The following is a 23,770-nucleotide window of genomic DNA, read 5'->3' on the forward strand; positions in this document are numbered from 1 at the left end:
AAGTATGACTTCTATGGATGTATTTGTCATCAGAAATAGTTCATTATTAGATTGTTACACAATAAAAGCAATAATTTCATAACACAGTTGTTCACAGAAATCTTCCTTTATAGTAATGTAGGATTTTACTTGTCCTAAAATAAAGAATTCTCTGAGCTGTTCAGTTGTTTGCTTTGGAATAGAATACTAAATATAGATTACTAGCAGTCACCTTTATAGGAAATTGAATGCAACTCCAAATCAACTTTGCAAAAAAACAAAAAAGCTCTAATTATATAAGGGTAAGAGTGATGGTGAAATGTATATTACACAACTGTTTTTTTCTCCAAGTTATTGGGTCTTTTGTGAGTTTGGGTATTTTAATGGATACCTTAGGATTTTAGGTGTTTTTTCCCCCCTAGTGGTTAAGGGTATTTGACATAAGAATATTTAAAGTATAATTGATTCTGGATTGGAGAGCAAACTCTGCAGTACAACCTCAGTTCAGTCTCTCTCCATTCATCTTTTTTTTTTTTTAATTAATTTATTTATATTTTGTTTTTGGCTGCATTGTGTCTTCGTTGCTGTGCTCAGGCTTTCTCTACTTGTGGAGAGCAGGGGCTACTCTTTGCTGCAGTGTGCAGGCTTCTCATTGCGGTGGCTGGCTTCTTGTTGCGGAGCACAGGCTCTAGGTGTGCGACCTTCAGTAGTTGTGGCACGCAGGCTCAGTAGTTGTGGCTCCCCGGCTCTAGAGCACAGGCTCAGTAGTTGTGTCTTAGTTGCTCTGTGGCATGTGAGATCTTCCTGGACCAGGGCTTGAACCCATGTCCCCACACTGACAGGCAGATTCTTAACCACTTTGCCACCAGGGAAGTCCTCCATTCATCTTTTGTTCAATTATGTATAAGAGTTTTTACCTTATTGCTATTTAAAATAGAATGTGATTCTTACGTAGATGAACACTAAGGACTCATTTGGATTACTCGTCTAAGTTTTTTCTTTTAATTTAATGTAAATTGATTTTGTAATGCATATGCTACAAATAATACAAAAAATAACATACTTCATTTTATGCTTAATTAGGTAGTCCAGCTACAGGAATGGATGATTAAAGTCATCAATGATAACACTGCTATATGTGTAGAAGGAAAATTGACGTAAGTATAACTTTTCGGTATTCTTTTAATAAAATTTGTGATAAGATATACTTGTGTGTAAGAGCTTAAAAGGAGATGCATGACAAATTGCATCTTGGTACAAAACAAAGACTTTCTAATGAGGTTACAAACTGATGGCAGTAAAGTAAAATGAGTATGACCATTGTGATTGTAACCAGCTTTCTTGCTTTTGTCTGTTAACTCAAATTATTTTTAAAATAGTGACAGCTCCAATTTGTATACACAGTGCTTTACTTTTTTCAGAGGTTCTAATAAGTGAACTGGTATTATCTGCTTAATTATATATGATTAGTTAATATTACTACATGCATTTCAGTCCAGATTCTCACATCTAAATTGGGACAACCAGATATAAATTACTGATCCAGAAAAGAAATCAAAATATATAACACTTTGCCATACAGCTATATATTAAGTAATCATTGGCACTTTCTGGTTCTCCCTAAAGCGAAAGCATCATCTGGTAAGTGGGCTTTGCCTAGTTCTGCTACTCTATTAGCACAGTTTCCTGTTCTTCAAAACTAATTTTCTTAGTAGTTAAAAAAAAATTGTAATAAAAGGTTGTAATAAAACAATACAGTGTATCACTGTTCAAGATACTTACCTGCAAGTTTATAAGTGTATAAAATCAGTCTTGCTCACTTTATTTCTGCCTGCCTTGCACCCGTTTCCTTAATATCCAGAGGCAGCATTGATTGCCCTTGTTGGAATCCCATTACTGCTCTTTACTGGCTGTATGAGTTGGGCAAATTACTTATCCTCTTTTAGTCTCATTTTCTTCATTTGCGTGATGACAATAACAGTATGACCTACCTTTTGGGTTATTTTGAGGATTAAATGAGTTAATATATATAAGACTTTGAGAACAGTACTTTTAGAGTACTATTTAAATATTTGTTAAATAAAATAAATAAAGATAGAAAGAACAGAAGACGAGAATATTGTGTTAAAGTATAATGTATGAATTTAATTCCATTTGACCAAACTAAAGAACTTAACTTTCTTATTACATTTATATTTAGAATGTTTCTTATTAGTTATCTAATGAATCAAAGAATGTTCAACATTTATCTAATACATCTTCACACTTTGTTTTTTTCTATTTTATATTTATTCTTAGTTTCACGTAAGGAAGTATGAAGAGTAGATTTGTGGGTCAGTGATTTGATACTGCAGTTTGTTTTTTCCCAATTTGAACCTCTTTTTGGTACTTTCCAAAGAGGAAGGTAAAGACATTTGGCTATGTAGTGAGGGGAAAAAACACAAGATTAGAATAATCCAAACCATATAACTGCGTGAAAGCTAACACAGTATAGCCCCTGAGGAGAGGGACAGGGAAATCATCCTTTGGAAGCTGAGCATCAGTTGTTAGCACCAGATGAAGAAGGCTCTGCTTTCTTGCTAATGATATATTTTATACTAGGGGTATAGTTTGGCCACAATACAGTTTCTTGGTACTCTGAGGATCACATTAGCCAAGAGGTTGAGTTCTGTTGCAATGTTTGGCCCTCAAATGTTTTGTAACTAGATTAATAGTATTGTAGCTGGAGGGCAAATTTATTACTTTCTGTTATAAATTTACATGCTTATATATGTACATTGTGACTCTTGGTAAAATGTGAATGTTTTGGTTTTAACTAAGCTATTTTTTCTCCTAGAGACATCACTAACATATATTGGCACAGTAATGCAATTATAGAACGGATTAAGCACAACAAACTTAGGACTTTATCAGGCAACATGTATATATTAAAAGGAATGATAGACCGGATTTCCATGAAAGAAGCAGGTAAAAACTGTCATTACTAATTGATGAATTAGTTTACTAAGTGAAACAATTAACCATATATCTAACAGTGATATACATTTTTTTGCTTTTTACTAGGTGTTTTAAAATTATATATCAAAACTAAAAATTAAAAATAAAATTGCCAACATTATGTAAAACTGTTCTGTATGTTGATCCTTTCCTCTGGTTTAATCACTCTTATTGACAGTTTAAGTCCAGTAATTTAAAAAACATTCAAGTCAAATGTTCCTTGTTTGTGAGAAATTGTAAAAATAAATTATAAGAATATAATTTAGCTCCCCAATTCCTCTCTTTGTTGAACCTGCCCGGTACAACCCCAGTCCTGATACAATCTAATTTTCTGCCTATGCCTTGTACACAGCTAAAGTGACTGAAGAAAAACACATCTGAGTAGTCCACCTTAAATTTATGATTACCAGCAACAAGTTTTGGTCACTTAGTGCCCCTTGGTATCCTGCCACAGCTCCCTAATCCATTCACTCTCCCATCCTCCTTGATAACGCTTTCATATTTTTACACATCTCCTACCTCCCTCTCTCATCTAGGTGGGTAGGGGAGCAAGAAGAGGACTTGAGCAATAGGCACAATCAAAAGAAAACCTCTCTGTCACATTTGCTCACCTGCTTGTATCTGTACCTGCTTTTATTGTGGACAAACTTTCCATGTTCCTGTGTCCACCTATTTATGCTTCAGCTCCTATCCTCTTTTACTCAAGGATATTACTCCAGTAATTCTTCTTTCTCCTATCAAAAAGAAAAACAAAAAACCCTCTTTTGAGTAAGAAATCAGGGTTGTTAGAATGCATTTGTATTTAAGAGATCATCGACTTAAAATAATTATATATATATACTATATATATATATACTGTGTAACATACATATACACACGCTATATATAAACCTCATGGTAACCACAAACCAAAAATCTGTAATAGATACACAAAAAAAGAGAAAGGAATCCAAATATAACACTAAAGATAGCCATCAAAAGAAGAAAGGAGGGCTTCCCTGGTGGCACAGTGGTTAAGAGTCTGCCTGCTGATGCAGGGGACGTGGGTTCATGCCCTGGTCTGGGAAGATCCCACATGCCGCGGAGCGCCTGGGCCCGTGAGCCATGGCCGCTGAACCTGCATGTCCGGAGCCTGTGCTCCGCAACGGGAGAGGCCACAACAGTGAGAGGCCCATGTACCGCAAAAAAAAAAAAATAAGAAGAAAGGAACCAAAAACTATAAACACAACCAGAAAAACTGCTAACGCAACCAGAAAACAATTAACAAAATGGCAGTAACTACTTTAAATGTCACTTTAAGTGCAAATGGACTAAATGGTCCCAATCAAAAGACATAGAGTGGCTGAATGGATAGAAACACAAGGCCCATATATATGCTGCCTACAAGAGACTCACTTCAGATCTAAAGACACATGCAGATAGAAAGTAAGGGGATGGAAAAAGGTATTCCATGCAAATGGAAATGAAAAGAAAGCCAAGTTAGCGATACTTATATCAGACAAAACAATTCAAAACAAAGTTTGTAACAACACAAAAAAGGACATTACATAATGGTAAAGGGAGCAATCCAAAAAAAAGATATAACAATTGTAAATATATATGCACCCAACATAGGAACACCTAAATACATGAAGAACAAAGCTAGAGGCACCACACTCCCTGACTTCAAACTATACTGCTAAGCTACAGAAATCAAGACAGTATGATACTGGCACCAAAACAGCCACATAGAGCAACTAAACAGATTAGAGGCCCCAGAAATGAACCCATGCTTATTTGGTCAATTAATTTATGACAAAGGAGGTAAGAATATAATGGGGAAATGACAACCTCTTCAATAAATGATGCTGGGAAAACTGGATATCTACATGCAAATGAATCAAACTAGACTACTTTCTCATACCATGTACAAAAATAAACCCAAAATGGATTAAAGACTTAAATGTAAGACCTCAAACCATAAAACTCCTAGAAGAAAATACAGGCAGTAAACTCGTTGACATATATGCCTTAGTATTTTTCTGGATCTGTCTCCTCAGGCAAGGGCAACAAAAGCAAAAAATAAACAGATGGGACTACCTCAAACTAAAAAACTTCTGTACAGCAAAAGAAACTGTCAACAAAATAAGGCAACCTACTGAATAGGAGGAGATATTTGCGAACTATATTACTGATAAGGGATTAATACCCAAAATATACAAAGAACTCATACAGCTCAATATCACAAGAAGAAACAACCCTTTTCCCAAAAAAGACATACGGCCAACAGATATGAAAAGATGCTTAACATCACTAATCATCAGGGAAATGCTAATCAAAACCATAATGCGATATCACCTCATGCCTGTGAGAATGGCTATTATCCAAAAGACAAGAAATAACATGCGTTGGTGAGGATGTGGAGAAAAGGGAACCCTTATGCAGTGTTGGTGGGAAAGTAAATTCCTTACAGCCACTAGGAAAAACAGTATGGGAGTTCCTCAAAAAATTAAAAGTATAACTACCATATGATCCAGCAATCCAGTTCTGGGTATTTTTCCAAAGAAAACAAAAGCGCTAGTTGAAAAGACAAATGCACCCCTATGTTCATTGCAGCATTATTTACAATAGCCAAGATACAGAAACAGCTTAAGTGTCCATAGATGGATGAGTGGATAAAGAAGATGTGGTGGGACTTCCCTGGTGGCGCAGTGGCAAAGAATCTGCCTGCCAGTGCAGGAGACACAGGTTCGAGCCCCGGTCCAGGAAGATCCCACATGCTGCGGAGCAACTAAGCCCGTGCACCACAACTACTGAACCTACGCTCTAGAGCCTTTGAGGCCACAACTACTGAGCCCACATGCCACAACTACTGAAGCCCACGTGCCTAGAGCCCATGCTCTGCAACAAGAGAAGCCACTGCAATGAAGAGCCCACCTGCCACAACAAAGAGTAGCCCCCGCTCGCTGCAACTAGAGAAAACCCGTGTGCAGCAATGAAGACCCAACGCAGTCAAAAATAAATAAAATAAATACATTAAAATAAAAAAAGATGGGTGTGTATATATATATATACACACACAAAAGAATATTGTTCAGCCATAAAAAAGAATGAAATCTTGCTATTGTGACAACATGGCTGGACCTAGAAGGTAATAAATTTTAAGTGAAATAAATCAGAGAAAAACAAATAACATATGATTTCACTTGTATGTGTAATCTAAAAAATAAAACAAATGAACAAACAGAAACAGACTCATAAAGAGAACAGATGCTTGCCAGAAGGGAGGGAGGTCAGGGAATGAGTGAAATAGGTAAGGGAGATTAAAAGATACAAACTTCCAGTTACAAAATGAGTCACAGTGATGAAATGTACAGCATGGGGAAAGGACATATAATCACAGTATTCTAATAGGTTCTGCAGTGAACAATATTCACATTGTTATAATGATGCAAACAATCTTCGATATAATTAAAATTATTGTAAAAATGTGGAGAGAGGGTGAGGAAGGAGAGGTGCAGATGCTAAATCTTCATCTCATAACATTTATAAATTTTAAAATTGCTTTTTTCTTTTTATTGTATCTATATGAGATGCTAGATGTTAACTAAACATATTGTAATCATTTGACAATATGTGTAAATCAAACCATCATACTGTACACCTTAAGTTTATACTGTAATGTATGTCAGTTATTTCTCAATAAAACTGGGAGGGGGGCCCTCTTTTAACCACACTTCTTTCAGCCACTGTTGCTCTCATTTACAGCAAAACAGCTCAGACAATTTGTTTTACTTAGATCTAATTCCTCTTGAATTCTTTCTCATTTTTTCTTGAATTCTCTTTAGTCACGCATTAATCCTCAATTTTTCACCAAAACAGCCTTTATCAAAGTCACTGATGGCCCCCACATTGCTAAATCCAGTGTACACTTGACACAGTTAATCACACCTACCTTCTTGAAACACTTTCTTTACTTGGCTTCTGGAATACCATATTTTCATACTGCCTCATCCCTGTTCCTTCTTAGTTTCTTTGCTTATTTTTCTTTCTTCTTTGCCTCTGAATGATGGGATAGACTACAGCTCTTTCTGTACTCAGTGCTGTGCTGATTTCTTTTAGGCTTAAATCTCATTCATATTTTGACAAATGCCAAATTTTATCTGTAACGAAGAATAGTCCCTGAGCCACTCAACTCATTTTCTGTCTGCTTATTTGACATCTCCACGAGGATGTCTACAGGTGTCTCAGAGTTAATATGTCTAAAACGTGGTCTTCTCCCTTAAATCTATATAGCCTACAGTCTTCCTCTCTTTCCATGGTTCCAGTGGCTAGCCAGTTTCCTCAGTTTCTCTCACACTCACATCTCGTACGTCAGTACATCCTACTGGCATTATCTCCATTGATATATCCAGAACCCAGGCCTCTGCTGCACCGCTGTGGTCTGGACTTTCCTCATCTTTTGTCTGAATCATTGCTGTAACCTCCTAACTGGTGTCATTGTTTCTCCCTATGTACTTCCACAGATTGTTCTCAAAATAGCAGCTAATTCAGTCCTGTTAAAGTAAGTCAAATTCTGTGACTCCTCCACTCAGAATTTTTCTATAGCTTCCCATCTCACCCAAAGTAAAACACTCGGTTTATAAAATGACCCCAAGGCTTTATAATCTCCCCCAACTACCTCTGTTACCTATCTGAGTAGCCTCTCCTCACTCCACTTCAACTACACTGATTTCTTTGTCATTCTACAAACAGGCCGGGCACACTCTTGCTTCATACCCTTTCACTTTGTTCCCTCTGCTTCCACTGCTTTAACCCTATATTGCCACATAGCTCACTCCTTCGTGTCCTAGGGCTTTACTCAAATGATGCTATTTCTGTGAGAATGTCTCTGTCCTTTTTTGAAAAGCTGCCTGCCCCCTTTCTCCTCCTTTAGAATGAACACACTGGTATCCCTATTCCCCTTAACTGCATAATTTTCTCCATAGCATCGATGACCATCTAACAAACGAGATGTTTTACTTATTGGTTTGCTTTCTGTTTAGAAGCCAGTTTTCATGAAGGTAGGGATTTTTGTTTGTTTTGTTAACTGCTGAATCCTCAGTATCTATGACAGTGCCTGGCACATAGTAAGCAATAAGTATATATTTTTAAATTATTTGATGAATTAATGACTTCACTTTAAAATCCAGACTTTCAGGTAATTTTTGTTTGTTTATCATTAAATAGGTTACCCAAATTATCTCATAAGGAAATTTATGTTTGGATTTCCAGAAAAATGGAAAGAGTACATTGATAATTTTTTAGAACAGTTAAGGTAAAGTACCTTCTAACTTTTTAAAAAACAACTTTATTAACGTATAATTTACATTTGATAAACTATCTTTTAGGAATAAAATTTGATGAGCTTTTTACAAATGTATATACTCATGTAACCAATGTAAAGTGGTTTTAATTTGTATTTTTGGAAATGTCAGTTTTGAAGCTGTCTTTGATCACAGACTTTGAGAAGGCAGTAACACTTTACTAGAACTTCTGTAATATGGAATAAATCTAAAAGGAAAATAAAACCTTTGATGTATTTCAAGGAGTCATCCACAATCACTTACCCTTTAAGAGGCATTTAGCTGTTAAACATGAGTCTGAAGTTCTTGATCTTTTTTTTTTTAATAATTTTATTTTATTTGGCCGCGCCACATGGCGTGTGGGATCTTAGTTCCCTGACCAGGGGTCAAACCCATGTACCCTGCATTGGAGTGTGGAGTCATAACCACTGGACCTCCAGGGAAGTCTGGTCTTTTTTTTTTTTTTTTTTTTTTTGCAGTACGCGGGCCTCTCACTGTTGTGGCCTCTCCCATTGCGGAGCACAGGCTCCAGGCACCGGATGCACAGGCTCAGCGGCCATGGCTCACGGACCCAGCCGCTCCGCGGCATGTGGGATATTCCCGGACCGGGGCACGAACCCGTGTCCTCTGCATCGGCAGGCGGACTGTCAACCACTGCGCCACCAGGGAAGCCCTGGTCCTTTTTTAATTCATTCATTCCCTCAGTAGTTACTAAGTGTCATTTGCTTAGCAGACACTGTATCAGCCTTGGGAAAACAAAGAAGAATTTGATTACTTTTTTTTTTTTTAAATCTTGGTTTGTTTGTTTGTTTTCTTTGTACTCTTTTTTTTTTTTAATTTTTGGCTGTGCTGGGTTTTCATCGCTGCGCGCAGGCTTTCTCTAGTTGCAGGGAGCGGGGGCTACTCTTCGTTAAGGTGTGTGGGTTTCTCATTGTGGTGGCTTCTCTAGTTGCAGATCATGGGCTCTAGGCACATGGGCTTCAGTAGTTGCAGCATGCAGCCTCAGTAGTTGCGGCATGCGGGCCCTAGAGTGCACAGGCTTCAGTAGTTGTGGCCCGCAGGCTCAGTAGTTGCAGCTTGTGGGCTCAGTAGTTGTGGTGCACGGACTTAGTTGCTCTGCGGCATGTGGGAGCTTCCCAGACCAGGGATTGAACCTGTGTCCCTTGCCTTGGCAGGTGGATTCTTAACCATTGGACCACGAGGGAAGTCTGAATTTGATTAATTCTTGCCCTTAAAAACTCATAGGGGATAGGTTGTGTAAGTTGACTAATCATGTCACAATGTAATAAGGTATAACTGGGGCTGGCAATTTTTTTCTGTAAAGGGGCAGATAGTATTTTCATGGGTATGTTGCCTCTATCACAGCTACTCGACTCTGTAGTGAAAAAGCAACATAGATAGTACTGAAAAGCGAGAGAGAGGCATGGACATATATACACTACCAAACGTAAAATAGATAGCTAGTGGGAAGCAGCCACATAGCACAGGGAGGTCAGCTCTGTGCTTTGTGACCACCTAGAGGGGTGGGATAGGGAGGGTGGGAGGGAGGGAGACGCAAGAGGGAAGAGATATGGGAACATATGTATATGTATAACTGATTCACTTTGTTATAAAGCAGAAACTAACACACCATTGTAAAGCAATTATACTCCAATAAAGATGTAAAAAAAAAAAAGAGTGAATGTGGCTGTGTTTCAATAAACTTTACAAGAACAGACAACTGGCAGAATTTGTCCTGTAATTTTCTTATAATATCAGCTTAAGTGGGAAATACAAGAGCATAGATAAGAAGAACTTAAGAGGTCATTAAGATGTTATACTTAAGTTGTTTGTGGGAGGAAAAGTGTAGAAGCCATGAAAGCTTAAATAATGTAAGATTAAAGGTAATATGCTGGGGGAAAAAGCTTTATCTGAGGGACTTTCATTTATTATTTATGGGTTTCGTTTTTTGTTTTTGTTTTTTGAGAACCAATATTAGAGGAAAAATACTATACTTGTTTTTAGGTCTTGTGAAAAGAAAGGAGGAAAGGCCAGACAAAAACAGAAAACTGAAAGAGTTGTTCCTGACATTCGAAAATCAATGAAAAATGATGCAGGGGAAAAAAAAACAGAAGTCCTCCAAAGAGCCACTGCCACTTGTGACCTTGATTGTGATCATTTGGGTATGTTTGCTCTTTTCTTCTCTGTTGGTATAGTGGTAAATTTTTACCTGAGCTCCACACTGTTTAATTGTTTACAGTGAATTTAGTATTGAGTTCTTGACTTATACTGCCCTAAAATTCCTGGGTTTTTTTCACTGCTTAAGAGGAGAAACTGCAATGTAGACTGCCTGTAGTCAGCATTCAGCTTACTTCATTAAATTATACCTTTTAATTAGAATACCAAGAACACTGATCAACATAACAATGAAAAATGATTGTTCTTTCAGTTTTCTAGACGCCAGGTATTTAGGCTGCCAGCTTACCTCAGACCTATATTACAGATACCTATATTTTTGTACTATTATTCCTGTTAATAGACAAAACCAGTTTGCTTTCATGGAGGTAATGGCATGTCTTTTTGAATGACCGTTGCTATGAAGGTAGCTGGCAGAACTGTTCTGTGTCAACTCTACCAAAACTATAATCTGCCTCACATCCACCCAACCCCAAGGTGAAAAAAAGTATTTATAGTCCTTTCTAGATAATATAATGAGTAAAATTCCTAGACTCTGTTGTATAAATTTATGCCAATTCTACCTTGATCTTACAATGAAGAGTTTTACAGAACTTCAAGAGTTCAGGGATGCTTCTGCCAGAAACATAGCACCATACTGGATATAAATGTACCTGTATGTCACTCCCCACCCCACCATACCCTATTTCCTGTCCCCCACCCCCATTGAAACTATGCTCATCCTTTGTAGTACAGAGAAAGGAATAAATATGTGGATGACTGCTTCATACAGCTAGCAAAAATTCACTCCTTAACTGTTGATCCAGTTCCTTCTCAATCCTTCTTTTTTTTTTTTTGTTTTTGTTTTTGTTTTGCGGTACGCGGGCCTCTCACTGTTGTGGCCTCTCCCGTTGCGGAGCACAGGCTCCAGACACGCAGGCTCAGCGGCCATGGCTCACGGGCCCAGCCGCTCCGCGGCATGTGGGATCTTCCCGGACCGGGGCACGAACCCTTGTCCCCTGCATCGGCAGGCGGACTCTCAACCACTGCGCCACCAGGGAAGCCCTCAATCCTTCATTTTATCAAAAGTCATCCTATTTCTCGCGAATTAGGCATACTGCTTGTTGTCTTTGCTAGACCTCTTCAGTATTCTGGAGTCCTGGGGCTACAGCACCTGCTATATACTTTTTTACTCTGAAATTTAAAAGATCCCTAAAAGTATATCTAACTTTGAATTATTTATTAGTCTTCTTTAGTCTTAGGTCTTATCATCTCCCTACCCCCACTCCTTCCTTTCACTTATAGTACTGTTTTTCAGGAATTTGAGTCAAATTGTGAGTATTACTGGTAAAGTATTTGAGAATACAAATGTAAAAGACTAAAGTTTGATAATTTACATGCCAGCTGTGTCCAAAGGAAAATCATTCAACGAACATTTTTAAAGCATCTTCCATGAACTTTGATCTATGTTAGCTGTTAGGAACTTAGAGATGAATAAAATGAGATGCTTTTCCTTGAGAAGCTCAATTTAGGGGAAGATATTACTGTATTCTGTTTTGGATGTATCATTTTTCCAGTGTGATTCATTAGATCATTGTTTTGTGAAACTATTAAGACAGTGAGTGTCTTCTTGTCACATACATTATTTTGAGTGGTGGTATTTGATGCTGTTATTGTTTGTATTATCATTATCATTACACTTTCCATGAGAAAACCACTGAAATATAAAAAAAAACCACCACATCTAACATTAAACAACTGAGGTTATGCAAAGGTGCCAACCAATGATAATTTAAGATGATATAATTGCGTGTGTGTATTTTAATGATTTACCTAATGTTTTGTATATTCTGTAATCTATATATTATAGTATTGCTCTTAAAGTACTTTATATATCTCTGTTATTATACTTAACAGTATATTGTAAATGATTATAATATCAGCCTTCCTCCCCATACTGTAATAATCTCAAGAGCAAGGAGTACCATCCATTGTGCATCTTCAAGTACAGACTTCTATGAACTTAATACCATAATTTAGTTTTGTGTAAGTGTGGATTTTCAGAGTAATTTCATTGAAATCCTGCCTACCAGAATTTAAAGAACCTTTTCTCTACACATTAGCAAGTTTAAAATTTCATATTGAGTTAAATTCATCAGCTTAATAGCACTTTTTCTTATCTTATTTCTTCTAGGTGAAAAGAAATGAAAGTGAGGAACATTTATAAGTGTTTAAAGAAGTAGAGAGGAAACAATACTAACACTATTAACTTCATACAGCTTAGGTTGAAGTATCCAGAATGGTCTGAATCTTTATTCAAATTATTTAATAAAATGAATAAAAATATTCAGAATAAAAAGGTTTTGTTCAAAATTAGAAAGTTCAAAATTTTCACATTTCCAATTGAACATTTGAATCATGTTTATATGAGGAATTAGAAGAAAACTCTTCCTTCATAATATGAAGATACATGATTCCATTGAGAAATCATGTAGAAACTTTCCTGATTACTTTTGTCTAGTGCCACTTCTCCATGAACTATAATTTAGAGGCTTCTTTTTTCCCCAGCATTGAGTATTACCCATGAGTCTTTCATTTTGTCATTCATCTTGTAAAATGGCACATAATATGTGTAGGTTGTTGGAGTACTTCACTATGATGATTGGTGTGATGATTTACAATTTGTATATATTTATAATTGTATAATTTAAAGTTAAAATTAGTTTGGCTTCTGGTTTCCTAAGTTTCAAATTGGAGAGTTTCTCTCATTTTAATTTGCTTTCTTTAACCAGTGACACAGTATAATAAAGATTCCCAACTTCTGCTTTGGTTGTTAGTCCATGATGCTTCATGGAGTTTTGGGGGATTCAGCAAAAATGTACCTCTGTGACCACCGCTGGGGATGCATATGGGGCCATGCAGATGGAGTTCCATGTTTTCCTAACTCTCCTAAACCAGGATAGCTTCTGTTCCATATATTACATACCTAGTAAGGTTTTAGCAACCCTAGTGGTTTTCCTTATGTCTTCTTAATATTTTACTTCCAGATTTAACAAATATTTAGCATCTCCTATGTATGTGAAAGACTGTACTAACTCCAGCAAAAAAAAATCAAAAATGAAGACGAAATTCTTACCATTAAGAATTTTTTTCAGTTGAAAGATAAGAAAAGTATGTTAATTATAATGCAGGGCACATTGTCAATATGATATTATTTGAAAGTATTCTGGAAATCTGAAGGAGAGCTTTTATTCAGTTGAGGGAATCAAGACAAAGTTTGTGGTTAGGTGGGTTAGAAAACAGAAATAAAGAAGGTTATAGAACAGAATTGAAGCAGGTGGTAAGTGAAGGAAACTTTCCAAGTAGAGTGAATGACATTAATGAAAGTTGAGAAGCAGTGGATTAACAGACATAGAATATCATTCAGATTTGGGTACAGTGAGTGATTAGAGCTATATTGAAGACCAGGCAGAGGAACTGTGTACACTAAGTAGACTGTGAGACGTCATGGACAGATTGGTATAAAAATTAGTATATGTTTACAATTGAAGGGGCAGTGATCTGAACAGACCAGTGCTTCAGGAAGATTAATTTGGCGATAGTGTTTAAAATGGAGTTTGTGGGGAAAGAAACAGTATATTTTATTTGGGAAATATTTTTTCTATATTTTGTTTGTAGCTAATTTGAAATTTTGGTCTTTGGTTTTGTCTTATGAAATTAAAGAGAGAACTGAAGAATCCAAAGTATCCGTTGATATTCTAACATCAAGGGAACAGTTTTTCTCAGATGAAGAAAGAAAATATATGGCTGTTAATCAGAAGAAACCTTATATTTTAGTAACACCACTCAAATCTAAAAAAGTTATAGAGCAAAAATGCATGAATTATAATCTGTCCTTTGGCACCATTAAAGCAGTGACAGATTTTGCAGTGCGAAAGCATCAAAAAGGAAGTAAATCAAACTTATGTGAACCTACAAGTCCAATCAGCAAACCCACAAAGACTTTAGAAAGTACATTTGAGTATAGTGTGGGTCATAAAAGTAAAAACAAGGAAGGTTGTAGTGAATGTGATTTACTCACTGTCAACCAGAAAATAAAAATACCTAGTCCTAAAAAGGAACAAACAGTCACCTCTGACTTTAAGAAAAATACAAGGTTATCAAAATTGAAGAAAACTGAAAATCAAGTAACTGTGTCATTTTACAAGCATCAGTCCTCATCAGATTTGTCTAATGAAGAGAGTGAAAAAGGAAAGGAATTTAGAAGGAAAGCTGGGGTTGTTAAGAAAACCAGAGCAAGAAATACCAAAGAAATAGTGGTTCACTTGAGAAAAAGCACAAGAAAAACAAGGACAATCCCAGTGATGTCTGAATCTGAAACTGAAGAGAGTGAAAATGAACTTCATATGAAACAAAAGAAAGCTAGATGTTCTGCTAAAGAAAATCTTCAGAAATCTGATATTAGCAATGAGCTTCCAGTTATTGAGACAATGGGATCTGGCAAGACAAACAGGTATTCCTTAGCATGTTTACCTGGTTTAATTCAGGATGAGGAATGGAATAAGAAAGAATTACAGAAACTTCATTGGTAAGTAGTCAGATTTGACTCTGAAATATCTAGAGGGGCCACAAAACAGTTTACAACATAAAAACTCCAATAACGGGCTGATTTAATGACTTCTATTTGTTAATATGGAAGATGTCATCCAAAAACACATGGAGAGAAATTAAAATTTATATAGGGAGTAGAGGGAGAGTACAGATAACTTCTAAATAGGTTCTTTGTGGCCATCTATAGCCTGCATGTGAGGAAAGTGAGTGACCCTCTTTTCTTTTCATTCCCATTTAATATTTCAAGAGAGTCCCCTCCCCCTCCCCCCTAAAAAGGTAACTATGTGAGGGGACAGATGTGTTCATTAATTTGATTGTGGTAATCATTTCACAATGTATATGTATGTCAAATGATCACATGTACACTTTAAATATATACAGGTTTTTTTGTCAATTATACCTCAGTAAAGCAGGGGTAAACCATTTCAACACAGACAAATGCAGCTCTCTCACTTAGCTTCACATTTTAAGGAATATTTTATAAGTAAATTTACTATTATAAAACTCTAAATTTGAATCCAAATTTGTAGATTATTTAGTACAGTCTTTTCCCCCTCATTTATAGAAGAGAAATTAGTCTTAAAAATTCAGTGATTTGTCCAAGGTTTCTTAATTAGTGCTGCTTGATAAATCAGGTATGATGAGAATTGGATTTAGCTACATAGACTTGAAAAGCAGTTTCAGTAGTGTGGTAGTTAGTATTGGAAGCCAGATCATAGTTGAGAGATGAAGAGTGAATGAGACAGTAAAGACAACCTAGATGGATGACACAAGAAACTTGGCAATGATAGGGAACAGAAGAATGCATAGTCATAGAAGACAGTGTGAAGATAAGGGAACATGTATGTTTAGTTGCTTGCTTGCTTGTTTGTAAGGTGACTCATGCCAGGGTATAATGGTATGTTCTTGGAAATGATCTAGTAGAAAGAAAGGAAGATATGATTGATAAAAGAGGGAAGGATAACATAGAAACACGCCACATTCAGTGTTCCATTCTCTTGTGTACCCCCAACTTTATAACATTTGGAATTCATTTTCAAATCTACCTTCTCTTCCTAAGGCATCTTTGTGCCACTGTACTCTTCCTTTCTCGATTTCCTAAATTTTCCTTCTCTATCTTATTTTCAGGCAGAGAAGGTTTTCTTATTCTTCAGACTTCTTGGTTTTGGCTGTTTGCTTTCTAGCAGTCGTGTATTCCAGTGATCTTTTCATTCCGAAGTTCTACTTTTCCTTTTTGCAAAGGGACTTCCAAATCTGTGCCTCTGGTCTTGAATTCTTGTACTTAGGTTTGTATTTCCCTTTCCCTGCTGGACATCTCTACATAAATCTCACCTACAGCTAACTTAATATGTCAAAAACCAAACTTATTTTCCCCTGCCTGTCCACTTTGCCTGACATTCCTGTTTCTGAATATGTAATTTTTCTAGTCAACTAGGTTTAAACTCTCTATTATTATTGATTTTTAATCTAATTTTTTAAATCTAATTTTTTTTTAAATTAAGAAGCTACCAGCTATACTTAGGCAATATTGTGGGTTCAATTCTGGACTACTGGAAGAAGGTGAATATCTCAACAAAGAAAGTCACATTAATTTTTTGGTTTCCTGGTGCATATGAAAATTATGTTTACACTCTACTGTAGTCTCTTAAGTGTGTAATAGCATTATGTCAAAAACACCAGTGTATATACCCTAGTTAAAAAAAATAATTTATTGCTTAAAAATGCTAATCATTTGAGTCCTCAGTAAGTTGTAATCCTTTTGCTGTTGGAGGGTCTTGCCTTGATATTGATAGCATTTTACCCACAGTAGAACTTCTTTCAAAATTGGAGTCAGTCCTCTCAAACCCTGCTGCTGCTTTATCAACTAAGTTTATGTAATATTCTAAATCCTTTGTTGTCATTTCAACAGTCTTCACAGCATCTTCACCAGGAGTAGATTTCATCTCATGAAATCACTTTCTTTGCTCATCCATAAGAAGCAGTTCCTCATAAGTTCAAGTTTTATCATGAGATTGTAGCAATTCAGCCACATCTTTAGGCTCCACTTCTAATTCTAGTTCTCGCTATTTCCACTACATCTGCAGTGACTTCTTCCACTGAAGTCTTTAACTACTCCAAGTCATTCATGAGGGTTGGAATCAACTTCTTCCAAACTCCTGTGAATGTTGATATTTTAATAGACCTCTTCCCATGAATCACGAATATTCTTAATGGCATTTTAATGGTGAATCCTTTCCAGAAGGTATTCAATTTACTTTGATCCATCAGAGGAATCACTATCTGTGGCAGCTCTAGCCTTAGGAAATATATTTCTTAAATAATAAAACTTGAAATTCAGAATTACTCCTTGATTCATAAGCTGCAGAATGGATGTTATATTAGCAGGCTGAAAACAACATAAATCTTGTACATCTCCATCAGAGCTTTTGGGTGACCAGGTACACTGTAAATGAGCAGTAATATTTTGAAAAGAATCTTTCTTTCTGAACAGTAGCTCTACACAGTGGTCTTAAAATTTAAAATGATTTAGTAAACCTTGTTGTAAATAGATGTGCTGACCTCCAGGCTTTGTTCCATTTATAGAGCACAGGTAGAGGAGATTTAGCATAATCTACCTAAGGACCCTAGAGTTTTCAGAGTGGTAAATAAGCATTGGCTTCAACTTCAAGTCCCCTGCTACATGAGCCTGTATCAAGAGAGTCAGCCTGTCATTTGAAGCCAGCCATTGACTTTTCCTCCTTAGCTATAAAAGTCATAGATGGCATCTTCTTCCAATAGAAGACTGTTTTATCTGCATTGAAAATCTGTTGTGTAGTGTAGCCACCTTCATTGATAATCTTAGCTAGAGCTTCTGGATAACTTGCTGCAGCTTTTACATTAGCACTTGCTGCTTCACTTTGTACTTTTATGGAGACACTTCTTTCATTAAACCTCATGAGCCAACCTCTGCTAGCTTCAGACTTTTCATCTGAAGCTTCCTCACCTCTCTCACCCTTCGTAGAATTAAAGAAAGTTAGGACCTTGCTCTAGATTAGACTTTGGCTTAAAAGAATCTTGTGACTGGTTTGATCTTCTATCCAGATCGCTAAACTTTCTCCATATCAGCAATAAGGCTATTTGTTATCATTTGTGTGTTCATTAGAGTAGCACTTTTAATTTCCTTAAAGTACTTTTTCCTTTGGATTCACAACTTTACTGTTTGGCACAAGAGGCCTAGCTTTCAGCCTGTGTCAGCTCTTGACATGCCTTCCTTACTAAGCTTAATCATTTCTAGCTTTTGATTTAAAGTGAGAGACTTGCAACTCTTCCTTTCACTTGAACATTTAGAGGCCATTGTAGGCTTATTAATTGGCCTAATTTCAATACTCTTGCATCCTCGGAGAATAAGGAGGCTCAAGGAGAGAGAGAGAGAGATGGGAATGGCTGGTCAGTGGAGCAGTCAGAACACACACGACATTTATCAATTAAATTCACTGTCTTATATTTGCACAGTTCATGGCACCCCAAACAATACAAGAGTAGCATCGCAGATCACATAACAAATATAATGATGAAAAAGTGTGAAATATTGTGAGAATTACCAAATGTGACAGAGTCATGAAGTGAGCAAATGCTGTTGGAAATATGGCACCAATAGTCTTGCTTGACACAGGGTTGCCACAAACCTTTAGTTTGTAAAAAACACAGTAAAGCAAAGGGCAATAAAACAAGATATGCCTGTACAGCCTTTTTCTTAACACTACTCTTTTTTTCAGACCTTTAATGCCTTTTGCCTGAACTGTGTAAGTAGCCTTGTGTTTTTACTTTATTCTGTTCATCTGAGTAATCTGTTTTATACAACTCCAGATTAGTCTTAATGTATAGTTGTGGTTCTGACACATCAAAAACCTTCACTTGCATTCTTGCTCAAATTCAAATTATATAAAGATTTCTTCTGCCTTGCATTGAGAGTAATAGTTGACCTCAGTTATCCTTTCCAGCTGTATCCCCCATTATTTCCTTTAATAAAAGTTGTCAACCTTTGCTGTATGTTCAGATCATGCAAGGAGATTTTTAAGTGCCTGGACTACAGAAATGCCAGTTTCCAGTAAGATGAGTAAGCATACTCCGCTCTGTTTCTTCTATGCAGCTGTAACACCTGGACAGAATTCTTGGAACAGCTTTTTGTTGACTCAGGAAGATAAATAATAACAGGCTGATTGAGGGAGACTAGAATTTTAAGAACCACCAAACTGGAAGTGAATTTCCAGTTTTTCCTCTAGATATTCCCCCAAGCTAAACTCAAGGCCACCTAAAACCAGGAAGGGGGCATTGAGGCAAGACAAAGAGAGTTCAAAGAGAAGCCCTTCAGTTATGGCTTGAACAGGAAGGGGGATTACTAACACTCAGAAACAGTAGAGGAAATCTCTCAGTTGTTTCTTTTTCTTTTCTCCTTTCTCTTATAACCCAGTACCCATACAATCCAGCAGGAGCAAGCATCACAGCATCATTTGGGGCCCACACATACCTAAAACTCAAAGTGCGGAACCTTCCTCTCCAGTTCGGGTAGAGGTCTCAAAAGGGTGGGGCAAACCATTTTGCAATTTTCTCTTTCTGTCCTCTGCTTGGCCCTGAGAAAGATAAAATTTTATAAAGTGTGCAGCAGAGCTGGGTAACTAAAACCCCAGGTTTCTGCCAGAGAATCAAAAATGGGAACCCCAGGGAACCAAAGACTGCAGAGAGGGAGGACCTAGGGAAAGCAACCCTATAAAGTTGTTTATGAACTTTTAGGCTCACCCTTGAGTTGCCCATTTGTGGATCTGATCCTAAACAGCATACCCAAGACTTTGAGAACTGAACTAAATGGTAGACCACCATGCAGTTTCCAGGCCAGCCACCCAGTGTCCAACATGCAGTATATCCTAATAACACTGCAAAGCTTTAAAAATGGAACTGACACTGAAACTGCAACCACAGAAGACTGACTGGAATTTATAGCTCAGATTACAGCCAGGTTGGTTGCCTGCTAAAACAAAAATATTAATATTCTCTATAAAATATATGTAAGACCCAGAGTTTTGTCATTCAAAATGTCTAGGAAATAATCCAAAATTACTTAGCATACAAAGAACCAGGAAAATTTCAACTCTTATGGAAAAAATAATCAACAGATGCGAATGCTGGGATTGACACAGATGTTGGAATTACCTGACAAGATTCTGAAGCAGGTATATAAAAATGCTTCAGGAACTAAAAGCAAACATTCTTGAACAGAAATTTATAATGTCTCAGCAAGAAATAGAAAATGTAAATAAGGATCAAATGGAAATTTTAGAACGGAAAAATAAGATAAAAACTCACTGGATAGGCTCAATAGCAGAATGAGATGAGAGAGGAAAGAGGCAGTCAGTATCAGGAATGGAGGAATAGGAAGACAGATGGCAACTCTGGGTAAATACAGTAGACTTCTCTTGAGTTCTTGTAAATGTTTACCGGTTTAAGGCAAATATTGCATTGCATGATGGAGTTCTTCAGTGTTTATAAATGTGATACAGAAGACAAGTGAGGAAGAGGCTTATATGATGGTAAGATTTTACTTGAAGTAGTAAGATACTGATTCTGAGTTGACTGTTCAGTATGTGTATAGTAAACCCCAGAGCAGCCACTAAAACTCTACACATATCTTCAAACATTTAATAGATAAATTAAAATACTAAAAAAAAAAGGCAGAAAAAGGAAATAGAAAACAGGAGGAACAAAGAAAAACAATTACATTAATTATGTTAATAATATAAATACCATTTAAAAGATTGTTAGAATGAATTTAAAAACATGATCCCACTGTGTTGTATAAAGGAAACTCACTTCAAATAGGACATAGATAAGTTAAAAGTGAAAGGATAGATACATACCATGCAAATTCAATAGATAGCTGGAGTGGCTATACTAATACTAATCAAAGATTTCAGTATGAAGAAAATATCGAGAATAAAGAAGGACATTACAAAATGATAGAAGTGCCATTTCACCAGGAAGACTTAACAATCGTAAATGTGTATGCACCTGAGAACAAAACCTCAAAATACATGAATCAAAATCTGACAAAACTAAAAGGAAAGTACTGAACTGAAAAGAGTCAAATCCACAATTATAGTTGGAGACTTCAGTATTCTTGGTAATTGATGGCAGTAGTAGACAGATAATTAGTAAGGGTATACAAGAACTGAATGAACAACACCATCAGCCAACTGTGCTAGCTGACATTTTGGAATAGTGTACCCAACAGGGAAAAAACACATTATTTTTAAGGATAGGTGGGTTATTCACTAAGAACATTTACTAGGTCATAAAACAAATCTTAACGAATTGAGTATAACTGAAGTTATATAAAGGGTGTTCTCTGGCCATAATTGAATTAAACTACAAGTCCGTAAAAGAAAACAAAAAATTCCAAGTGGTTGAAAAATAAATAACACACCTATAAATAATCTATGAGTCAGAGAGGAAGTCTCAAGGGAAGATATTCTGAACTGAACAACAAAGAAAATATATCAAAATTTGCAGTGTGAGCCCAGAAGTTCATAAACAATGTTACAGTTTGGTTTTACGTAGTTCATTTCTCTGCCTGACTTTCATGATACTTTCTTCATAAACGAAATTGTGGTATGATCTTATAGTGAGTGGACTATTGAGTAATAAAAAGGAAGAACTATTGATACTTGTAACCACTTGAATGAATTTCAGAGGTATTATGCTGAGTGAAAAATGCCAGCCAAAAAGGTCACATACTATATGATTCCATTTATGTTATGTTCTGGAGAAGACAGAACTAAAAAGAAAGAAAATGGATCAGGGATTTCCAGTGGTTATAGTGGTGGACCACAGGGGGGTAGCACTGGGAGTTTTTTTCAGTCTGATGGAACTGTTCCATCTGTTGTGCTATATATCTGTTAAGATTCATAGAACCATACCCAAAAAGATAATTTTACTTAAACTGTTTAAAAAGTGCCTAGACTGCATACTATTAACATATTCAGATATGGCAGGTTTGGGTTTGGGTTTTATGCTTCTCTAGTTTTTTACAGCTTTGACCTGCAGCTATTTCTTTGAAATTTACTGTTCTATAAATATGAACTATTTCTCATTCCCTAACCATATGTAGTTCTTCCTTGTCTTCATTTCCTTGCCAATATTATGGCCTCATTTTCACCTGTTATATTTTTATCCATCCTTCAAATTTTATCTCACATGTCACCTCCTCCCTGTAACATTTCCTTGTTATCACCTATTCCTACTTTCCACTCGGTTAGATGTAATGCCTCTTTCTTACAAACAACGTAAAGCAATTCTAATGCTGATTTCAAAGCAAAATAATCACATGAGGAGCTTTTGGAAAATGCAAAGGATTGCTGCCCCAGACCTACTGTATTGAAATCTTAAGGGATGGAGTCTATGAATCTGTTCGCTTATTTTACTTGCTTGCTTGCATTTTGCTATAAGCTCCTTAAGTGATTCTTGGTTGCAGCCCACTGTTTTGTACCCCCCCCCCCATCATGCTTATAACCTAGTAGGGTAGACAGATACTTAGCAAATAATCCCTGTAAGAAGTTTATGACAGTATTTATCAGGGAAATCTGACTTAGTTTAGGCAGATACTAGAACTAAGATTTGAAGGTTAAATAAGAAGTATTTAGGCCAAAGATTCATGATAAGTACGTTTTAAAGTAAAACAGTGTATGTAAAAGTAGAAAGTAAGAGAGCATGTTTAAAAATACTAAAGGCCAAAATGACTGGCCTACAGAAAGTGAGGGAAGAGCTGTAGAGGATGAGAATAGGCGAGGAAGAACATAGATCATATTTCGGTTTTTATGCTTAAAAATGATGAAGTGATTTTTAAGTAGGACTGGAATGATATTACATTTGCCTTTTTAAATTATCTGGGATTAACTAGAGGAGATGTGTTCATTACAGACTAATTTCTTATTAAGTGCATTAAGTATTTTTATTATGACAAAATAGTCCTTTTAGGCAATCCTAGACTTGAATGTTAGCTATGTACACAGATAGGGAAGCTTGAGCCCCCTCCCTATAGTTCTCCACTTTAGAACACATGTGGAATGATTAGTTATGCAAGGGTAGAACATTTGTTAAGTGTTCAATGCCCATAAGTATTTGTTCTCCTTTTATGCATCGAGTGAGTGGTATTCTGTAGTTAGATCATATCTGTTCACAAAAGTTGATTCTTAAATTTTCATGAATTTTACAAATTAAATGTTTCATGATCATTATTAAAAATTAAATTATATAAACTAAAGGTTAAATAAATTTATTAGAAACAAACTAAAACTCTAAACTCATCACTTCCTAATTATTTTACTATATTTTATTATCTGTGCCCTTGAGGTTCTTTACATCTGTCATATCTGTGTAGTGGAAATTCTTTATAATTGTGTGCTGTTGCACATTTCTTACTCAATGTTGGTAACTTGAAATCATCCACGATAGGAGTATTTACAACATGGAAATTGACAAACACTACAAATTGGGGCTTTTTAACCCCAGAGAACTAGTTGTTAAAATTTTACCAGCATAACACTGCATAGGTTAACGTGAGTTAAATAGATCTTTTCTGGCAGAACTATCAGCCTAACCACAATATATAATATCTCTTGGAGGGGGAGGGCAGTAATATGTATACCAGGTTCTAAATACAGTAAGTCCCCTAC

The 23,770-nt window shown here is 36.2% G+C and overlaps 1 protein-coding gene across 1 annotated transcript in view; it reads left to right on the forward strand.

Annotated features, from left to right (window-relative positions):
- The window catches only part of MIS18BP1 (MIS18 binding protein 1), a 62,484-nt gene that overhangs the window by 16,458 nt on the left and 22,256 nt on the right, over positions 1-23,770 (forward strand). The window contains exons 5-9 of the mRNA XM_060004616.1: positions 1,063-1,136; positions 2,816-2,946; positions 8,185-8,272; positions 10,305-10,462; positions 14,178-15,042. Of these exons, the coding sequence (XP_059860599.1) occupies positions 1,063-1,136; positions 2,816-2,946; positions 8,185-8,272; positions 10,305-10,462; positions 14,178-15,042 (1,316 nt within the window). The remainder of the gene's footprint in view (positions 1-1,062; positions 1,137-2,815; positions 2,947-8,184; positions 8,273-10,304; positions 10,463-14,177; positions 15,043-23,770) is intronic.

This window comes from Delphinus delphis, chromosome 2 (assembly GCF_949987515.2).
Source record: "Delphinus delphis chromosome 2, mDelDel1.2, whole genome shotgun sequence".
NCBI lineage: Eukaryota > Metazoa > Chordata > Mammalia > Artiodactyla > Delphinidae > Delphinus > Delphinus delphis.